This window comes from Lepisosteus platostomus, chromosome 17, assembly GCF_059453375.1.
Source record: "Lepisosteus platostomus isolate fLepPlt1 chromosome 17, fLepPlt1.hap1, whole genome shotgun sequence".
Classification (NCBI taxonomy): domain Eukaryota; kingdom Metazoa; phylum Chordata; class Actinopteri; order Semionotiformes; family Lepisosteidae; genus Lepisosteus; species Lepisosteus platostomus.
Window position 1 is genome coordinate 7,356,286 of NC_142627.1, and position 22,333 is coordinate 7,378,618.

General features: G+C 43.3%; 1 protein-coding gene across 1 annotated transcript; it reads left to right on the forward strand.

Moving 5' to 3' along the window:
• Window positions 1-1,154: 1,154 nt before the first annotated feature.
• acyp2 (acylphosphatase 2, muscle type) lies at window positions 1,155-21,579 on the forward strand. Its single transcript, XM_088609896.1, has 4 exons — window positions 1,155-1,358; window positions 2,693-2,709; window positions 3,241-3,350; window positions 20,869-21,579. Exons 1-4 carry the CDS (start codon window positions 1,205-1,207, stop codon window positions 20,981-20,983), a joined length of 396 nt encoding a protein of 131 aa, XP_088466022.1. The 5' UTR covers window positions 1,155-1,204; the 3' UTR covers window positions 20,984-21,579.
• Window positions 21,580-22,333: the final 754 nt, after the last annotated feature.

The window sequence follows — 22,333 nt, forward strand, 5'->3', positions numbered from 1 at the left end:
CTGAAAACCTCAAAACTTACAAAAGAAACAACATTTCAGAGGTATTCTTTGTAAATAATGACTTTAGACTCACCTGTTCTTTTTTTCTATTTGCCCTTCATGTAGATACCAACTCCTACGTTTGGGAAGTTAGACAATTTTATTCTCTTTGCTCACTTTTGCTGTTGGCTTCTCTAGACAAGAGATTTGCCGAAGAAACTCCTGATTCCAACGAAAGAGCCGAGGAGACAAAAAGGCAACCCCAGTGACGGTACAGATCAGCTTTAGAAAGAAATGCATTTTGATCGTAATCCTGCTACATTACTAGGGATCGGAATAACTTTGTTTTCTTCATTCAATTTACTTTACTGGTCGAAACGCATTACAACCAGTATCACAAATGTAATTCCTTACTAATGTTCTGATTTGCGATACTTAAAAAGCTGCCATATGGCAAGATATCTAAATGGTGTGTGTGCCACCTACTGGTGTATTCATGTATTTAGGGTTAACTGCATTGTAACTGGTAGCCCGACTTGCTACTAAAACAAACTCTCAAGTTGTCAGAGGTGTCCCATGACTCGGTTTAAAAGCACAAGAACTCATGGTGCTCTGATAACAGTACATTTGCTTTAACTATTAATGATACGCGGAATCCATTAGCACTGTTAACCCAGAGCGCCACCATTGTGTAATTAGACTGACAGTATCAAATGCTTTTAGAACTTGATCCCCACGATCTTAAAACGTGCCCGTGAGCACCCATAAAAAATATTAAAAAATGAAAGTCAAGTACAGGACCAGGAAGTCGATTTGCGCTTGTTTCCATTGCGAGTGTCAAAACAATTACAAATTTAGGTTCACTCTGGGAATTTAAAATCGCCACTCCGATCGCCTCCCCTTCAACACGGCCTGTCCACTGCAATATTTCTTTCTGAAAAGGACAACTATATAACATCTGAAAAAAAACAAAACAATCTGGTAGTTTATCCTAGGATAAATCCTAGAAGATGGTATATCCTCTTGAAATTGCACTTTTTGCCACCCGCAATTCTCCCAAGCCCAGTAGTTTTTACATCTGGCAATGCTTTGGCATCACTTCACTTTAAAAAATAAATATGACCCAGTCTCCAGCACCTCGCCAGACGTGCCAGGCTGCGCAGGGGTTGTGAAATTAGCGCACTAGCGACACCCAGCTGGGGGGGAGCGCCAGGCACCAGCGCCGATGCGGAGAGCCGTGTCCGGGCCGGGACTGAGGTGGACCTTTAGCCGTGCGCTTGTTCTAGCCGCACTTATCCTGCTGGCAATGTCTAACGACGTAGTCAGTGCAGGAGCCAGGCTGGCTTCCGTAGATTTCGAGGTATTCGGCCGCGTTCAGGGTAGGTAGCCTGTGTGTTGCCCGCCTTTAACTGCTCGTCTAGTCGCAGTAACACAGCCCGTTAGCTTGTGCCCAGCAGCAGCTGCCGTTTCCAAATTTAGACGCAGTTAAGTTTCGCTGCGACTCTGGATTTCGGGGCAAATAAGTAGATTTGACATCGCGATGCGGCACAACCCGTTTCCCCAGACTAAATACTCAGGATGAGCTAGTTTTAAGTGGTGAAGGAATTTAGTGCATGTTTGCGCATCAGTGAGCCGAACTGTCGGCTTAATGCGTTTCTCAGCTGGATACCGTATATTTTGGCAAGTGTTGCAGCAGGGTCATTTGAGTTCAGTTGCTTTCTGCCTTACTAGACCATTACGGGGAGTTCACTCCGGTGCTTTGCCTCGTTAGCGTCTCCTTAACTGACACTGCTCTGTGTTGGCTGTTTATTGCTGAAAAAGCGGACGCATTGCCGTCCCAGAATAATGCCCACTGTTAGTTTAAACACTGCGTCGCAGTCGGAAAATGACCAGCTTGTTGCCAAACGCTAACAGGCCGGCTGCAATGAAAAAGAGTGCTCGGATACAATGCTGCCCTCTACCGATGCTCCGTTGATACTGCAAAACATCGACTACCTGAATAAATAGGAGCAATAGGTTTATTCCATGCTGAAAAGAGAAGAAAGAAAACACAACATTTCGGCCGTTTTTTTACTTTTCTTGAAGAAGGCTCCACGGCCGAAACGTTGTGTTTTCTTTCTTCTCCTTTCAGCATGGAATAAACCTTTACTTGTTCCTTTGCAGTCTACGCATGCTGACGCAGCTCCCTACCTGAACTACCTGGATAGATATACACCCTACATATACAGTACATTATATTTGCACAGGCTGCAAAGATGTATTTTATATTAATTAAAATATTAAACCCCAAACATGATATAAAATAATTTAGCCTCATGGATGCCGCTTAGCAATGGGAAGATTATTGCCTTTATTTAAAAATGCCTGAAACCATTTTCTTTATTGCTATTAATGTTCTGCATACAACAACATAAATAAACTGGGCTGAAGTAGTTCAGGTGGGTAGCTCCATCAAGCATGCGTAGGCTGCAAAGGAGCAAGTAAAGTTTTATTCCATGCTGAAATAAGAAGAAAAGAAACATGACATTTCGTCTGTCCAGCCTTGCTCGGGTGTGGACTTCTCTTTTCTGCGTGGAATAAACCTTTACTTGTTCCTCAGCAACATAAAATGTTGTTGATCCATTTAAGTTCCATTAATTTGCTTAGGGCACCATTCTATACGTATACTTTAAATATATCATGAGCTTTTCCTCTTTCTGTTTTTTTTTCACAGGAGTCTGCTTCAGAATGGTAAGTTGGAGTGACGTGCACTGTGTTTATTTTGAACCCTGAAACACTGGGTCTCCATTCTTCCATCTTCACTCCGCCTTTCCTGGTGAGGGTTGCGGTTGCAGCAGGCCAATCGATCAGGCCAGACTTCCCTGCCCCCAGGAACAGATCCCCAGGCCAGGCCAGGGGGTGGCGTTCGCAGGTGAGTGCCTGGTGGCCGGGCTCAGCCCGGAAAGGCCATGCAGGGCCGTCTTGCGAGCCCACCACCTGCAAAACACAGGGTGAGGGTGGGGTGCGATGTCAGCCTAGTGGCAGGCAGAAGTGGAAAGGACCTAGACACTGGGTCTCAATCATACTTGATGTTTCAGAAATATAAGACGTGCGCTTGTCTTTTTGTTTGGCGGTACACTGGACTGGCTTTGTGTGCACAAATCAAATAGACTTCTCCCGACTGTTCCCCCACAAACCGAGAACCGCCTTGTGGTTCTGAACATCAGCGGGTGTCTGCCAGTGTTCTGCACCCACTTCCTGTCCCTCTCTCCCGCCCCGCAGTACACGGAGGATGAAGGCCACAAGCTGGGAGTGACGGGCTGGGTGAAGAATACCCGGCAGGGGACCGTGATCGGACAGGTGCAGGGCCCGCCCGACAAAGTCAAGGAAATGTAAGTCCGGCGCCGAGGGCTTCCCAGGAGTTTTAGGAGCTTGTGCTCCCGCCCTGAATGAAAACAGAAGAAAAAAGCTTTTATAGGCTCTAGCTGCTGGGGTTTGGGTTTGGTGAAGGCAGCTGTGGTACAGACCACCCATCCTGTGGTCCATAAGCAATACAGTATGCGGTGAGTGGAATCTGTGTTGGAGAACAGGACAGAGTTCCTCTTGCTCTACGCTGGACCCCAACTAAGAACTGTGGAGCTCTATGAAGAATATCGACGACTGTGTTTTTAATTGATTTAAGATCAAACATACAATATACAGATTAATTGAGATTCTGAAATGCTTTACATAGTCTGTATGAGAGGCAATGGTGCTGGATAGCGTATTATAATAATCCCTAAAATTATACAGCGCTTTTCTGGACACTCCACTCAAAGCGCTTTACAGGTAATGGGGACCCCCCTCCACCACCACTAGTGTGCAGCTCTACCTGGAGGATGTGACTGTAGCCATAGTGCGCCAGAACGCTCCCCACACACCAGCTCTCAGTGGGGAGGAGAGCAGAGTGATGAAGCCAGTTCAGAGAGGGGGATTAGTAGGGGGCCATGATTGGTAATGCCAGGACACTGGGGTAACACCCCTACTCATTATGAGAAGTGCACGGGGATATATTGAAGTACCAGTCCATTTACAGGTCAGTGTGCAGTGTGTGGGTCTGTTTTAGATGGTCATCTAACTGGCCTCCCTTTCACAACAGCCATCAGTCAGTGTACAGCACAGTGCGAGTAGCTTCCAACAGCGGAGAGGGTCAATCATTCGTTTTCAAGGTGGACACACTGGAAGTCAGAGCTGCACCCCAAAACACAAAATATTACCCTTGTCAGGCCAAGTATGAAAGCAAACCCAGAACATGAGGCAAGAGTGATGATTTAGTGATTTAAGTGGGTCGTGACGCCAGATACAGGAGGCATGCACTCCTTTGCCTCATGTGAAATACAAAATGAATAAAAATGGCATTTTTCTGAAATAAATATAGCAAATCATGAAACGTCACTATGTACTGTCTGTTTTGAGGTATGGTGTAGTAATAATCAGAACTTTCGGGGACTTAATGGTTGTGTAGTGATGTCTAGTGTATTGTGTATTGTGTAGTCACGTCTAGTGTATAGTAATGTCTAGAAGGACCAGAACCACTACTACCAGAACCACTACTAATTCAAAAAGTCCAAACCCAGTTCTGCTCAAAATTGCAGGTAGATGTTCCTCACCATGACAGCCATTTTAATCACACGGTGGAGCAGTTTGTTTTTCTACGACAAGCCTGGTACTGCTATAACTGACGCATCAGAAAAATTGGGTTCGTCAGTGCTTACCACATGACGGAAATTGAAGATGGGTGGGAGATGTATAGATCGTTAATGTAGTTTGATGCGATGGACTCAGGTCTTTAGCACCAATCATGCATTATCTATGTGTCATACAGTTTATACAGGAAATGTGTGCACTCTATTATGACATAACCCAACCCAAGCCATTGCATCTGTCCATGATCAGGAAGTGGCTCGTTCCTGATCAGGGCTGTGGCAACTGCACCCTGGGTGGGATATGCCAGTGTGATGCAAGAGAACTCACACACAGGAGCACAGGGACAATTTACAGACATCAGTTTACCCTCCCGGCATGCATTTGAAGCTGAGAGGAAATCAGAAAACCCTGAGGAAACTCATATTAGTGCTCAGAAAACACACAGAAGAAGCTTATTTCTGTCATTAAACCCAGGGCACAAGAGCTGTGAGGCAGCTGTGCTAATGCCCACCCCACTGAGCCAGACCATTCCGAAGTAAAAACAGCAGTAAAAACAGCATGAAAAATGACAGGAGTTTTCATTTTCTTCATTTAGTGTTATCAGTCAAAAACTCCAATACCTGATCATGTGCTTTCCGGTGCAATGCTTCAGTTGTATAAGATAAAAGCCTGTAGCTTAAAGTCTTACAGATTTTGTCCAAAAAAGTGCACTGTATTTCAGGCAGTTTCAGATGCCTAAGACTACAAAGCAAGCAGCATGGCAGAGAGAATGTACCTCTCAAGGAAAGTAGCCTTTTCTGAATTAGCATCTCAGAATCACCTTGTCATAGCAAGCTATCTCAAAGTGCACAACATCTGTCACAGTCCGTGAGATACAGACAGGGGAACAGCACCACTTTGCCAGAAAATAATAGAATAGCATCAGGTTGTCTTTTCGTAAGCCACCAGGTGTCACTCTTTAGCCAGCTTCTGCCTGCGCTGTGGAATCTTCTAGAATGATCCCGTTTCCCCTTCAAACCTTGGACTGCAAAATATACAGGAAGAAAATAGCCGACTGGTCTTGTTTTAGCTTTTCGTTAATTGTATTAGCTTTTCACTCTGAGCATTTTCATTTTTCATGTCGACTTTGACGTATTAACCGAAATCACTTTAGACGAACACAAACATGACACAACTGAAAGAGAACGCATTAAAGCTTAATGTCCAAATGCTTAGGAAAGCTTAAGGACACGTTCACTCGCACCCACGACTTTTAAAAGTACACACCTGTGAGGGTCACATAATATGATAGTATGTTAATTAAGAGCTTTGGAATGAAGAGAATGCATCAATGTACCGCGCTGAAGGAAAGCTATTTTGTTTACAGCCATGTTGCAAATACAGTACTTTCCATCACGATAGGTACTGTATGTTGATGTCTTTTTCAGATATTTATCATATTCTGTTTTATTTTACATGCCTCCAGTTACAAAAATTAAATATATTTTTAAAAACAACTCTCCTTTTATTTCCCGAGTATTTTTAAACCCCGACTGTTTTTAATTTCCCGATTAAATAGGTAAGAAACTGCACCTGCTCCAGTCGTTATAAGGTTGGACAGTATAAATCAGGCCTGGCTTTGCTTTTTTTAAAAAACTTTGCTGTCCCTGCAGTGCCTTCTGTGAAACTGACCTGATTGCTATACACACATGCACAAGAAAAAACTATAACAGTGACAATACTTTTATAAGTAAATGTCTGAGCACTTTTTTAAAAGACAATTAAATCCAAAGGTAAAGTTTATGAGAACGTGTGGTGAGCTGGTCAGCAAATTTTAGACTCGGTGAACTCGCACTCCCAGAGTCTCTAATGGATCTGGGCAGTGTGTTCCACAATCATGGTGGTGTACACGACACCTACTGTGCAGTTTCTAGTCTTTAGTAGAATAAAAAAAAGATTTGATTTTAGATTAAGTGCTGGGTTGCTATCGTGCAATAAATCTTTAAGATAAAACCTGGAGATTCCTATTAAATGGCCTCACAAAATTCCTCGCATTTACTTCCAGTTGGGATTTTTGCGGAGATGTGTAATACTGCGCACAGCGCCGGCTGTTGTTTGGGAAGTGATTCAGAGTAACCAGCTCAGCCTGGCAGCAGTAGTCTGCGTGTGTGTGAGTGATTTCGAATCGCAGACCCTTCATCTTCCCCCCAAATCTGCAGTGACACTGCCAGTCAGCTGTGGTTTCACACAGAAACAGGCTGCCGTCGTTCCACTGAAAACAGAAAGCCTCAGTCCATTTTAGATTGAAACCCTTCCATTTGATGTGCCTGGGTTGTGTAACAGTTGGCAATTAATCACTCTTTGATCCGCAGTGTTGTTGAAATGCGCAGATCTCTCCCATTGAGAGAGTGTCCAAGATCCAAAACATCTACTACCCAGATTGAGAGGGAGTGTGGAGAACGCTGTTCCCCTTGTTAAAGGAAGCACAAAGCGCCCCCCTTCTCACAAGAAGTGGTCCCATTCGTAGGTGCCTTCCCCTTCTTAAAAAATATTGCGTGAAAGTAGTGCTCACCTTGTAAAACGACAGGCAATGATTTCACATGGGGAGAGCAACAAGTTCACTATGCCCTGGTGCCTTGTCTCTTCTTATATGTTTTGTGGATCTTGGACCCCCATATTGTTTTTCTTGTGCCCTCTGCCACGATCTGGGTCCAGACATCTTTCCTGAAGGAGCTGTTCCTCTCCTGGGCTTCGCCGATGACGGCAGTATGCAGAGCAAATTAGATGACGAATCGCAGCTTTGCCCATTCGGATGTGTGCCTGGTCTCGATCTGCAATGTGATTTGAATTATTTCATATCTGGCCCGCTTTGGGGTGGATTCTGACAGCAGATCCCACGGGGAGTTTCGGGGAAGGAGATGGAGTGCAGCTTTGTTATTGGGGTGTGGGGGAGAGAAAGTGAGGGGGCTGCTGGGCGCTGGAGCTCACGCAGATGACATAAAGCTCTAGGACGACTGAAATGTAATCCAGACGGGAGGAGGGTTGTAACCCAAGCGGCTGAGGGCTTTTCGTTGCAGAGGCACGACCTTATTGGAGTGTTTCAGATTCCAGTGTCGGGACCCTCTAATCGCTGTTGTTTCCAGGGTCCGGGTAAAAGAATCCAGATGTGTCTGTGCGTCTCGCAGTGAGAGGACCTGTGCTCTAGTTTCAAGGAGTTACATTTGGTGTTCATACAGTGCCTCCCACCTGAAAGCATTCCAAGGCTTTTCACAAATGCATTACTGAAGAGAGCCCCATTTACAGGGAAGGTCATGCATATACAGTACGCAAAACACCAAGCAGACGCAGGAGCTGTTAGCCGGGCCTTGTGCATTTATAATATCTGTCAGATTTATACCAGGGGTAAAGAGTTGCAAATGTGGCTTTTTGTCCTTTGCCATTAGCAGTTGAATCAAAGTTTCGACTTAATCCAGACCCTAGGAAACCTGCTTCGTTGTGGCCGTGGAGGAACTCAGTGGTGCTTTATCGTCTCAGATTCCCGATCTAAGAAAGCAAGCACTTAAAAAGACCCCTCGGAGTGAAAGTGCGGCTGCAGTGGAGAAGTGTCTTAATGCACAGTGCTGATTCACCTCTCCTGCACACTTCCTGGCAGTCCTGGCTGTGTTTTCTGAAAATATTTTAATGCACTTGCAAATCTTCCCATAGTAACACGTCCTAAATGGATCTTTTAATGGGAAAATCTTGTACATTTCGATTCTCCGGATCGTTTTTCAATGCCAAGCGGTAGGCTTTAAGCGATCGCAGTGCTTTGACACAGCTGATTCGACTCCCCTCTCTCTCTGATTAAAGTGTGTGCTTGCTGAGTCACGTCAGCAGCTAGCTGTCGCCAGGAGTTCCCAGTTGGTGCACCAGTGGCTCAATGCTGCGAGGGTTAGTCAGGCAGGGCACTGTCCTCTTCCAGTGGAAAAGAAAACCCTGGGAGCTCTGGCTCCTGTAGGCTTATGATGACTCCAGTGAGAGACAGACACCTCCTCCAATCAGGGCTGAACCTCCTGTATGTCACCGAGGAGCTTCTATGGGAATCAAAAAAGGAAAGGCTCGATAGCTGGAAAGGGGTTCGGGAAGCCTGTCTGCTCTTCCTTATTGTCCCCCTGTGATTTGCTGTGAGCTCAGACATCAGGATTCAAAAACGAACCTGTCTGGCTGAAGCTTCTGTCTAAAAGCTACTTACATTTGTACCCATTTAAGCAGCTGGGCATTTGACTATAGCAATGTGAGTGAAGTGCTGTGCTCGAGGGTACAACACCTGGGATTTGACCCTCGACAACAAGCCGTAGACCTGGCCTGTGTTATGCTCATAGCATTAAAGGCAAGCACTGGGTTTCATGGGTACTGTGCCAATTGAGGTGGGGAGGAGCCAGGATCTAAGGCGGGGTACAAAAAGGAGGGTGGAGGCAGCGAGTGTCGTCAGTCTGGAGCCCGGGTGTAATGAGTCTGGCACCGGCTCAGGGGGCAGACTGTAACAGCGAGCTGGCTGCCAGGGAAACGATCATTCTGGGTCCCCTCGGTGATAGGCTGAGTCCACTGACACAGATGAATATGCTGGACTCAGCCCATCCTGGACAAGCAGCTGGGGTGTAACCAGTCTCTCCTGTCTTGTTATTGGCCTCGGCAGTCCTGGCAGAAACATTCTGGAACGACACTGGAGAAACACTGGAAAAGGATGTGGAGCGAGTACACCATAAATTAAGCCGAAGTTCGACTTGACGCCCATTTATCGTTAAGGTCAGGTTTTAGTCTAAAAACAAACAGAAACACAATCAATAGTTTTAAGGGTTTTTTTTTCTTGCATGAGTGCATCACTGCTGTAAAATCTGGGCTCCAGACACTTATTACACATCACAACAGTCTGAGTATCCAGTCCCATAATTACTCTGAAGGCATTTGTCATGTAGCTGGCTGTGGGTTTTAGTAGAACAAGAAGAGAGAGGCTTGTTGGGCACTTTTCCATTCAGTGCTGTAAGTTCTCACAGCTGTAAATGGGACCCTTGTATCTAGGGTGAAGGGTTATGGCTCTGCTCTTGATGTACGTCAGCCATTTCCTCCAGTCATTCTTGAAAAGCTGATGAAACAAAGGAAGACCTGATACAGATATGGCCAAGGCAGAACTCCCCCAAAGTACACCCCAATTAGTGTGAAGCGACGAGGTTATCGGAGTTTTGAGCATATTGAACAGGACATTTTCAGGCGTGGTTGAAAACTTAGTTGCAAATCCTTGATTAATCCACACATCTAAAATTGATAGTTCTCATTATCAGCTGTAAAATGAATAACGTGATTAGCATTTTTAAGGACACACTGTAGTGAAATACCGACAAGTTCCTTAATAGTTTACTCCTTCACTGTGAGCGTTAGAAAGCATTTGGAGTTTGGTAGCAACAGAGGAGTTTGGAGAGTATGTCCAGGTGCTAAATTTAAGATAAGAACACTTTATTGGCCATATATAATTTCTTGTATTAGGAATTCATCTTTTTTAGGATACCCCAGCTTGCTCTCCATGAGACACACAGACAGGGAGAGAAGCTTGGGGTCAGAGTGCAGGGTCAGCCATTTATACAGCACCCCTGGAGCAGCTGGGGTGAAGGGCCTTGCTCAGGGGCCCAACGAAGTAGGATTCCTCTGCCAGCCGTGGGATATGAACCAGCAACCTTCCAGCCACAGGTTCAGATCCTTAGCCACAGAGCCACTGCACCGTGCTGATATTGATTATTCAGATTGCTAACTAAGGCACAGATAAAATCAAACGATGACCCATTTGTCAATAACAGATTTTGAATCTAGTGTTTCATAGTGGTTTTTGTTTGTTAGCAAGATGCCTCTTCCTTCTATGCAGAGGAATTCTGCCACATACTAGTGGGTTTGGAATTTGTGATTGTCGGCTCATTCAAAGTTTTGGTTCCGGCCTAAGTGCCGAATCAAAATATAGAACACTTTAAAGACAACCAGACAGACGTTATTATAGCTCTGTGTTCTCACTTTCACATGGAATAGTGTGGGGATCTTTCTCCACCTGAGGAATAGGTCACGGAGATTTCATCAGGACCTGCTGAGACTGACACATGCCAATCTGTAGAAACAGTTTAAATCTGATAATCTACAATAGTCTTCTTGCAGTGTTGACAAGAGTGTTTTCCAAGGCAACACTACCCCTGAGAAATTGGATGATCAATTAAGTTAGAATGTAGAAGAGGAAGTCAAGCCTTTTAAATAAAAAACAATATTATGCTGTGATTCTGTTTCCTAGCCCTCCATGGCCTGGGGCAAAAGTACCAGCTGATGCCTCAAAAACTTTTTTGGATCATCAGCTTTGGGATCTATTTGTGCTCTTCGGCATTTGTAGTGTGTCTTCAACTGAAGATGTGGCCCCACCACACACTGGTTAAAAGGTGGAACAGCATTGTTGTCCACTACTGTGGATATTTGTTCAATTCCAGCTCGAACGGCCAAAGATTTGCTTGTGGCTGTCTCAGTTTTATGAGATGCTATTTTGATTTTCTTGGTCATTTCCTGGCAGCTGCCTGGAAGGAGGTTATTTGTCGAAGCCGCTTTCACTGTGATGCTTAATTCACGTGGCAGATTGCGTTGAGAGAAGAAATAAAAACAGGATGCATTATGGGGGGATAAATCAACCAGAATCACTTCATTATTGACATAACTGGACGAGTTTAACAGCTTCTCCCAGATGCTGAGGTTCTGGTACTTTGAAGACACCGGCAAAACCTCAACATCAGCCCTCCAATACCAGTCTTGGGGAAATCTGCTCCAGGAAGAGAATTTACTACCTAAAGCTTGACACCTTTTAGGATTCGAGTGCTGTGTTCTAAGACGTACAGCGCCCCTGGGTGCCCTGGTTTTAGTTGCTGACCTTGAGAGCTTTCATTTTTGGTGGGAATCCAGTGTCTCTCTCAGCTCTTTCAGGATGAATACCTTTTACACCCCAAGCTTTCCAAGTGCTGACCCGTGCCTTGAGAGTAAATGTGAAAAGAGATTCTCTCTCCCTTTGAGGCTGTCTCAGTTCTCTGTTTATTTGATATACAGCAAGTGTATTATCGTCACAATAAGAATGCGAAAAGGTGTTTTCTTCACAGCATGCCAAAATATAGTTGTTGGTCTTCCTCATGTGCTGTTTCATGTCATGCAGTGAAAAGAACACCATTCTCTCAAGAGTTGCTGTGCACGAATTTAGTCAAGCCCAGTAAAGCAAATCCAAAAGGATAACTATGCTTTGCAGAAGAGAGGACTGCCACTGTCTCTATATTCCTTTTCCACTCTGTGGAATCCCTATAAATATTTTATGCCATGTAGCAGAGCTACAGTACACTCCTTTTGCAGATAATAGGGAAATTGATTGGGTGATATTTAATTAATGACCCTGCAAAACCTGTAAGGGAATTCTCGTGAGATGAAAGATTTGTTTTTCGGTCGAAAAAAATCAAGCGGATTTTGAAATAAAGTGACAAGGCAGAATCTTTAATGATCAAATCTTCTGAGGAGGCACTTAAGAAATATTCTGTGATTTGCAGCAGCTCAAATAGGATCATATTCGTTAAACATTTATGACCATACTAGGTTTCCCCTCGTTTTTTCCTTTCCTGATAGGAAAATAACACAGCGGAACCCTGTCAGGGTCCTGTTTAGATGAGAAATGTTGGGTTGTTTTTTCAGCAGTAATTTTACTGTCAGCAGTAAAATTATTCTGGTAGAAAAAGAAAAGGCTTCTCAAATGAGGCCATGGCATCAATCCGAATCTGGAGTGTGATGGTGATTGTGGAGAATTCTGGGAAACGTGAGCGAGGCCCAGCAGTTTACTAGCGCCCCTCTTTCCTGTGAAGGATGTGTTTTATTGAGGTTAAGAACAGACACAGTCCTCCTCTCTGGTCATGTGGTCTAGCTGCGCACAGAACCCACTGCTGCTGCCTAGGAAACTGTCCCTGTGTGCTGGTAAAACAGGGATTTAAAATCTAATAATTTAATTAGATGTTATCAATGTGGAAGCCTGGAAGAAAACCTCCATTTTCTGCAATCAAAAGGCACCACACTTGTTCACACTTTTTTCATATTTAAATGTCTTTCTTGTTACCTGATCAATGTACTAAAGAATCAAAATCAATGTACTCTTGAATTCACCAGGGAATAAATTCTGTCATTCATTCAGTCATTTTACTTTCCGTAGATATGGAATGCAATGCACCTAAAAGAAGCCCCACTCAATGCTATAGCCTGTTTGAGAGGCACTGGAAATGTTTTTAACCAGTTGTGCTGTACAAACTGGGGTGTTAATGAAGAGGAATGACAGGAATATCAATCAGTGGTCTTTTACTTCTGATGAGCGCAGATATGAGGGGGCACGCTGGTCACTGTGCTTTGCTGTTGGATGGATGGAGGTAAAAGCTTCGAAGAGCTGCCACTGATGTCAGAAGGGCAAGCCGTGGAATGGCCAGGAGAGCAATGAAGACCCTTTGTGTAGCGGTTAGCCCAGGCTCAGGGGGTCGGACGATGTCACTATAGAAACCTATGCCCTCAGGCCACAGACAGGAGCGACCTGGTGCTAGGCGGGTCTCAGGACATCTATACCCTCAATGCTGAGCCAGCAGCAGAGCAGACACAGGACGTAAATAGGCTACACAGCGGAAAGACATGAATAATCACAGGGAACTAGGGACAGGACAGAAGTAGAGCGCCCTCTAGGTGTACGGGGCGTGACAATAGCGTTGTGAAACTGTATTTTTATAGATAGATTATAAATGTCTGAAAAAATATATAGGTCATAAAATTAAAAGATTAATCAATAGATTTTAACCATTAATTCGTTTTTTATTTAACTGCATTTCAGGTGCACTTTGAAATGTTTGTAGTATGTCAATGTGCAATATATCCAATTGTGCTTCAGTTTTTGACAGTGTATTTCACTGCAATTTCAAATGTTTCCAAAGTGGCTATATGTACTATCATGTACTTTTAGGATATGTTGTTCATATATATCTTTTCCAAAAATATATACATCAGTCCTTCCTTTCCTGATCTTCAAACCAGCTGAAAAGTGCAGCGTCTCACTGAAAAGCTGATGTATTTTTCAGAATACTACTCTACTTTTCATGTGCACCTCCATCCAGTCGAGTTAGACTTTTCTGGAGGTGGTTTTGCACATGTGCCAGTAGTGCAGAGCTTTTCTGCTCAGCTCTATTACATACCGTGACTAGACGAACATTTTTATTGTACTCAATATCTAGGGGCTCATTAGTTCCCGTTTACATTTAGATCTGCCACTTGCTCTTCATCTCTGGACCCCACAACAGCAGCAGCAACAACATCTCCTCTAAGAAGAGTTATGGCCCTAGCCTGATCAGGTCTGGTGCAGAGCAGCACTAACGGGCGGTACAAGAGTTCACCCGTCAAAAGTCCAGCTTCTAAACAGAAAACAAAGCAGAACTCCACCGGGCGAGTTTGTGGTGCATGGTTATTGAAGCTAGATAATTAAGATCAGTCATCAGGAAAACAGGAATTGGTTGTCTTTGCCCGTCACAGTTTGCTGCTCTGAGCTCGGTCTGCAGACTCTTTCAAGACATCCTTGTTGTGGAGTCGACCCGTTGTCGCGCAGACCAAATTTAGCATTGCAGCTCTCAGAGGAGCCCGTGACCCAGTTGCTTTTCACTCCAGCAAGAAGCAGAATCACCACCAAGCTGAACGAGACAAGAATCAGGGAGCCCTGTTCAAGGGACGCCACCCGTTTTTCTCTCTTCCTCCATGCGAGAGCGAGGTGAGGCCGCCAGCCCCTGGGCTGGGCAGTCTGGAGGGGTCAAGCGGAGGACTTTGATGACTTTCCAGACACAGGCCGATCCCTACGGGGGGCTGTCCCCGAGGCCCAGCTGCGCTGGTGCAAAACTACGAGAGTTCCTCTGTTTGTCAGGCTGAGACACTAACGTGAAACAACTTCATCTGTAGGGGACAATTCTCTCGAAATCAAATCAGCTTTGTGGCATAGCTCCTGGAAGAGGCACGTTGACCCTCATCTGTAAACCGTGGGCCAGAAGAAAAGGTTTGCAGGACACCATTGAGTTAAAAACACTACTGGAGCTTGTGTCTCTTAAACAGGCTGTAGCACTAAGTGGAGCTTCTTCTCAGTGCATTGGATTCCAATACCAGGCAAGATACTAGTTCATCATTCTGGTGCCGTGGAGTTAATGTGTCACATTTTACCGCATATCTCAGCTGCTCTGTCCCCTTAACTCCTCTGGTGGCCGATGCTTTTTCTGGAAAAAGAAGCCTTTTGGTTGAAAAGGAGGAAATTTGGTTACATCCAGCACATACTGTAATTAACTTGTAATGCTGTTGCTAGCTGTTATGCATAATTTCAACGTAACGAGAATTTTACTGGTTTTCTCTGGCAGGTTTCAAATCCCACGCCTGCTTTAGAGGAGGCAGTGGTTTGGTGAGAGACGGGGATATCTTGGTGTATCTATGGATCACTGTAGAGTAACAATAAATGAGCAATATGCTGTAGTCCCCCCGCCTCTCTACCTGGTGTTGAAACAGACAGGAGAATAACAATCAAATATTTAAAGATGGAAATACTTAGAGAAAGCCTTTACAGTGGTCATTGTTTTAGCATTCTCTCCTATTGCAGTTGTGAGGATTGTTAAAATGCACAGCCATGGACAAAGTGTCACAAAACAATTAGCTTTTTGTTGATTTCTGAGATAAGACTCAGAGACAGTAGTAGTTGTATTATTAGTAGTAGCAGGGGTGTAAGTCTGTTCACAATACAGACATCTCCACAAAGCAGTGGCCTTGAAATGTGCCCGGACCAGGTGACTGATAACAGACACTTTCTGTTTCAGCTGCTCTGTTCATGTTACAATCTACCACCTGAAACCCCAAAGTACTGCACAGGGCTCTCAGTGCCCACTGGTCACAACACTTCGGCTCATGGACTCTGACAGCAGAGCCCATTATTCTCTGCTTGGCATTCATCTTTTAAAGGGTGTGTCCCCCACATTGAAGTGGCCTTACGATTCAACTTTGGCTATCTCATGTTGTTCCAAGCAACACATAATTTGCAGAGTGCATTCATTTATCAAAATGCCAACACAAATAGTCAAGCTGTGTTTCTGCTTTACTTAGTGGTGCTTCAATATTTCTGCTTTTTAATATGCATGAAGGAGAGGAGGGGGGGCACTTTTTATTTCTGCTTCCTTTCTTGCTGAGGGGACAGCTGTAATTGCTGGGATACAGACTCCATGGAGCTGCAAAGCAGCCTCAATGCTGAGTAGCTTTCGTGTAGGCTGTGGACTCTAAAATAACAGGAATCGGAAATGTACAGTTCATTAATATTTAAACTCGCAGATTGAGCATGATGGGAATCTGGCTGCTTCTGCGCTGAGACCAGCTTCATCTGAGATCCTTACTGGTGTTTCCTGGTGGGCAAAAGGCTTTTGTGAAAGAACAGGGAATGACTGGCTTGCACTAAAAACCACAAAACAACAGCAGATTGCAGTGGGCTCATTGCTTGAACCTGTGTACTTGTGTGAGCGTTCTGGCGCATTAGGGCTGCCGTCACATCATCCAGGTGGGGCTGCACATTGTTGGTGGTGGTGGAGGGGAGTCCCCATTACCTGTAAAGCACTTTGAGTGGAGTGTCCAGAAAAGCACTCTATAAGTGTAAGCAATTATTGTGGGTGCAGTGTATCTGCATGTATCTAATCATCTCTGGATTGCTGTCCCCCACCTTCGGTGTAATTGGCTTGGCTCAGCTGATAAGGCTGATTTTTCCAAGTCCTCTCCTTAATCTAAAGAGACGCACTGAGTATGCCCCCTACTGCTTGGACAGGCTTGCTGGCAGGCATCCAGAGCCTTGGGTCGGCTGATGAAAGTGGTGCTCAGGATTAGTCTTGCAGAGGGTAATTCCGACCGCTTGTCTCTTTCTGCGCTGCAAGGGGGCCAAGATGTTGTTCCCCTCAATCCCTTGCCTGTTTACAAGCAGACTGATGTCTATAACACAACACAACACAACATCACTTAATTAGCCCCATACAATATCCTGGGTTGACAAGCTCCAAATCACTGGCACTGGGAGAACTCAGTCACCAGCCCAATCTATCCCTTTTCTGCAGTATTGTATTCACTGTCATTTCTCTGCCAGGTAATTATAGTGCGCAGGCAAAGGCTAGACAGGTTATTCTACTAGTCTTTCAAATGGGAAGAGATATAGTTTATATATAGTTTTGCTACAGCTTGCCTTAAATTACAATTGCCTTAAAATAGGCATGGAATTCTAAACCCAAAAAACTTTGGTAAATGTTTTCACTGCTGCCTGTTATTAGAGGAGAAACTCAGAAAATTAACCCAGCACACTGTCCCTGTATTCGGGAGGTTTGCTGACAAAATAAAATTTATTTTACATTGTATCATGCAGGATATCAATTACCCTGCTCTCAATATGCACAATACCATCAATCTGGTGAATCTGGGTTTCTGAGCCCAAAGACAGAGTATTGGTAGATTAATTTAGGAATTTTTAAAGCATGTTAAAATAAGTTGCTATTATGCATCACAGTGTATATTGCTTATGGGTTTTTTTCCAGAAAATATGCTGTGGATTTCTATCATGCATTGTATTTGTGTGCATGCTCTACAGAGAAGACAAATCTCCAAATGCTTCCATTTGAACTTAAATATTTCATGACCATGTCTGCAGAGACTGAATTGTCAGCTGATCTGTGCCGCATAAGGGGAGTTGTTTTCTTTACCACAGACGTGTGGACATCAAGAAACTGCTTCTTTTTTCGAAATTAGAAAAAAAAAACATAATCACAGAAGTAAGCTGAAAATCGGATGACCTGTGATAGTTCAAAGGCCTGTCTGAAAACTGCGCACTGATCGTGGAACAGGTGTTCGTCTGCAAACCCTTGCTACTACTCAGTTCATCAGAAGCATCACATTGTAACCGTACAATACATAACACTGACAAAGACAGGATACAAGTATGCATCCTTGGCTAGCATTTTCACAGAACACCATCAGTCATTTTAAAAATGACGGCCACGATCCTTGACTAAAATGATTGTATGAGTCCATTTTTAAAGTGTACTGTAATTATTTATATTCCTATGTGCTAAGGAAAGGGGCACTATTGCTATTATCAAGTGTGTCTGAAGTATACATTCCAAAAATCAGGTTTAATAATTATTTAAATTTTGAGAAGAACAACATTCAGAAGATACTGTGTTTAGAAAGACTTGTTTGTCTTTCTAAATATATTACCTGTTGTGATAATTTAAATAGATGTAAGAGCCCTTTAGTGTAGATACTGTATATTCCTTGTTTAAAAAGATTTTTATGTGTCTTAAACATATACATCAAGCTGACCTGAAGGGAATTGATACCTGGTACTGGGCATGTATCTGCTATTGCACGTTGTTTCCCTGGAGGTCTGAACAATGGAACGTCTTTCCTGAGAGACAATGGTAGGTGCTCAAGCCCTGCATCAGATGACCCAGCCATTGTCTTAGCGAAGTACCTGGGGGATGTTATTTTCATCACTTTCAGTGAAAGTTCATTTTTAGAAAGTCAGCAGTAGAAACAATGTACAATGGAAGGGATATCCGGGCCTTTTTATGTACTATAAATTCTTGTTTGGAACATGATGATGCCACAGCACATGAATAACATGAACATGTAAGATGCTTGGCTTCTCATTGCATTATGGAAATGTGGAAGTCGTATTAATTAATTGCATTTATTAAAAAAAAGTGTTTTAAACAAGAGAGGGGGATCCGCTTCATCCACTGACACTGACATTTGACATGAAACACTGTTCAAATCCATATGCTGACTACAAGAAAGCACGGACTCCGAAGGTGTTCAGCTTGCAGCATGTAGTGCTGAAAGGGTTTAGTGGAATTCCATGTTCTTGCAGGCCGTGTGGACACCAGCTCCAAGAGGGCTGGATGGAGATAATTCCTCGTCCTTCTCTGCCAAGGATCCAATAAGTCTGCATGCTCTCCGTTTTTGGATTGAGAACTAAAGTGCTGAAGCGCTTAGCGGACACTCATCAGGAAAAATTCCTCTGAAGGAGGGTGCCCTGTCATTCCCAGGATTATCCGCCTGAGGGAAAGTGACACAGCCCCAGCCAGGTGTTAATGGTGGAGGAGAGAAGTGTTTTCAGAGAGCATCGCGTGCTTGAAGGGACACTTAGCAGCAACAAAAACAGAATCTTCCAGCTAGTCATGAAGCTTCCTGCAATTCTTTTTTTGGCAAAGTCTAAACAGAGGGACCTTAACTATCTTTATTACCAGCTGCATTGTTCTCTCTGCAGTCTTCTCTCTGGTAGCCCAAGGCAGACAGAGTGTTGCTTTTATCAGTCCAGTCTGTTATCAGCACTCCTAATCGTTTTAGAGGTCAGTGAATAGAGCTGTAGTGATAATGTCTCCACCACTTTCACCCAGATTGCATTGTGGTTTACTTCATCCTTTACCTGTGTACACTGTCTTGCACACCTTGAAGCATTTAAATGGGGCAATATGAGGTTTTTCTCTTACAATTGAGTTTCGTCATGGTGGATCAGAATGGGGAGTACAATTTCCTCTGATACTCTACTATTATTAAAAATTACTATTAAAAAGGTAAATAGCGGTTGAGATGGTGGAAAATGTTTTTTTTTTTTAGGACTGAAGTCCAAGTCAAGTACTCACAGGTATCGTGAAAGCAATAAGGTCCCCTACCTGGTTTCTCTTCAAAGCTGAAGACTTTTTTCATGAAAACTAGAGTGAAAGTCCATTTGTTGAAAAGTGATGTTTGTTGCATGAAAAGAAAACTAGTTGAGACAAGCCGCTTCTTCCTGACGGCAGCTTTGGCCCACACGTGGGTAGATGGAGATGTAGCGCGAGATCAATCTGCGGTGGGTGACTGCACTTTCCACATGACTTGGTGGAGCTGAGCGCTGTACCACATGGTGCAGGGAGAGGGCAGACTGCGGGGACTCGTGTGACCAGGGGCTGATTCTGACTCCTACAAAGGCAACCTCCTGAACACCTGAGCACCATCTTCACCACATTCTTTCTGAAACTGGAAAACACTGGAAAGCTAATCACTTAGAACTTTTTTTTACAGAACTTACTCAGGCGGATTTCAGGACCAAAGAGTGAACTTCTGGTCCTTGATTAAAGTATCTGGAAACAGCACAATTAATACGCTCAATAAAAACTAAGAAGTTTAACCTGGTCTTCATCAAATTCAGGAAACCTTTTTTTATGGAATAAGTTTGGAATATTAAACTTCTTAAAAAGCTAAGAAAAGAAATAGCAGCTGACATAAGTGGCATGACTGGAATCCTAGCTCTTAGTCTACAACAAGTGGATAAGATGACTGTGTGTTAGCTTGTTACCTTTTCTGCATGTGAGAATTAGAGGCTAAAGGTTAGCACTCTATTTGCCCTGGCAGTTAACTAGAATGTAGTCAAGAATGTGATAGTGTTCTTAGTTTGATGATTGAGAGCTCTGTTTGGGTAAGCCTGAGTAATATTGTGTCATTTCTAGATTTTCTAGTCTTTACTAGAAACCAGACATTTAATTTTCAGTTCACAAACTGAGTGAAAAACATTTTTTTGAGGAAATCGAGGGTGGGGTGTGCTGTATACTAAAACACATGACATTTTGGGGTGCAAGCCTGTGTCTCCTAAAACTTAAATACAATTTTGACAGAATGCTAAAAACGGTTTACCTGAAACAGGGGTTCCTTTGATCAATTAACTCCCAAATGGGCTAGATGTGATGAATAGCTCCCTCGTTTGAAATCTTTCTTATGTTGTTAGGGTTTTATTTCTTTTTAAAATCAGCAGGAAGCTGAGGAAGATAATTTAACATTCAATCATTTAGTAAGGCATGACTTGCAGTGATCTCCTGTACATAGTATATACAATATATACAGTAGATGCCATGTAAACTAATAAATTACCTTTTACAGTTTTTTCTGTATTGATGAATTAGAGAATTAATCCCTCATACAAGTTTGTAATTGTGTCTGAGTCAAATTATCCTGGAGCTCAATGTCACAGTTTTATCCAGCGATGGAATTTCTGAATAACAGGAACGATGAGGAGTGATTCCAGTCGATGAGCAGCTCTACTGCAGTGATCAAGAGAGGACCCCAGGCCTGCAGGGTAACAGTGAAATCTGGTTCTCTCCACAGGAAGGTTTGGCTCAGCAAAGTGGGGAGTCCCGGCTCACGGATCGACCGAGCTGTGTTCTCCAACGAGCGGGACATCTCCAAGCTAGAGTACAAGGGCTTCAACACGCGATACTGAGCCCAGCCTCTCCACCCAGAGCGCAGCAGACCAGGAGTCCAGAGGTTCATCGTCCCTGGAAAAGTGCATGAGTATTCTTTAATGAACAAGCCAAAATCATCAGCAGTCTTTAGTGTTACTTAAGCAATCTTATATTTTACTCATTGCACTCCCCATTTATTTTAAACTGAAGGAACCTTAAAGAATTAATCTAGGTGCCTTCTGTGCTTAATATCTGAGTGCCTGCTTTATTAAATCTCCACCCTCTAATCTATTCCATGCACACTTGGACTAACAACATCTAATGTTACAGCTACGCTGTTAGAAGTCTGAAACAAGTATGTAAAGCTGGTAGAGGATTTCAAGGTTGTGTTTCCTATTAAACTGAATTTTTCCAAGTGTTTGTTGATGTTATTTAGGTCAGTTGATTTTAGCCTGCGATGATAAGACTTAGATTCTTCTTCTGCTCTGTTACTTAATTTTTGTAATCTTTTGTTTATTTTTAGATTAACAGCTGGTTTGTTTAAGACGTATCCCATTATATCTGTGGCAAACTGAGCAGGCCGGTAATTCAACAAAAGCAAGCAGGAAAATAAATTTAAGACACTGGAACGTGACCTGGTGTATTGTACAATTTGTTTTGATAGAGAGGATTTTCTACACATGGTTATTTTAGGAAACATGCCACTGAAATGACACATTTCTTTCCAAGGAGGCATTTTTTCAATTAATCTTGTCCTTGGAACTCATATTGATATTTGCATTAATTTCTTCAGAACTCTTTCTCCAATAGAGATGTAAAACAGAAGTCAGCATCATGAGCAACCACTGCCCTCATCATCATTATCAACTTCTTGTAAGCCTCTGGCATAGTATCTAGTTTATGACAGAGTATATTGTATCTCAGTACTGGAGAACAATTGTTGTTCCCCACTACATTTTCAGTTTTTATTTCTTAACATCTTTCATCAAAAGATCTAACATTAAAGTTTTTTTTTCCGTAAAATATCTTGACATGTTCACCAATGTACTGTTTTCCTGTTGCACAGCATATCTCATTTCAGCTGACCTAGTTTGGGGTTATTAAATTCAGTATAACCTCAGTAAAGTAGTCACCAGTCATACCTGTCTGAGAGATGGATAAATATGTAAGGAGACAAGAAAGTTTAGAAGCAAGATTGATTTGGCTCATCTAGCCTGTCAGATAGTTAGTAGCTTGTTGTTCTCTGGATCATATTGATGTTTCTTGACAGACGCCAGGGCATCAGCTTAAAGACCATGGCTAGGATACTTACTCCATACTGCCACAACCCTTTGTCTACAAAAATGCCTCCTATTCTCAGTTTTAGATACGGTTCCCCTTAGTACAGC

Excerpts from the sequence above, each read along its gene's own strand:
- acyp2 (XM_088609896.1), top strand. The coding sequence starts at position 1,205 with ATGCGGAGAGCCGTGTCCGGGCCGGGACTGAGGTGGACCTTTAGCCGT. Across the intron at positions 3,351-20,868 it reads CCCGACAAAGTCAAGGAAAT|GAAGGTTTGGCTCAGCAAAG; the intron begins GTAAGTCCGGCG and ends TTCTCTCCACAG.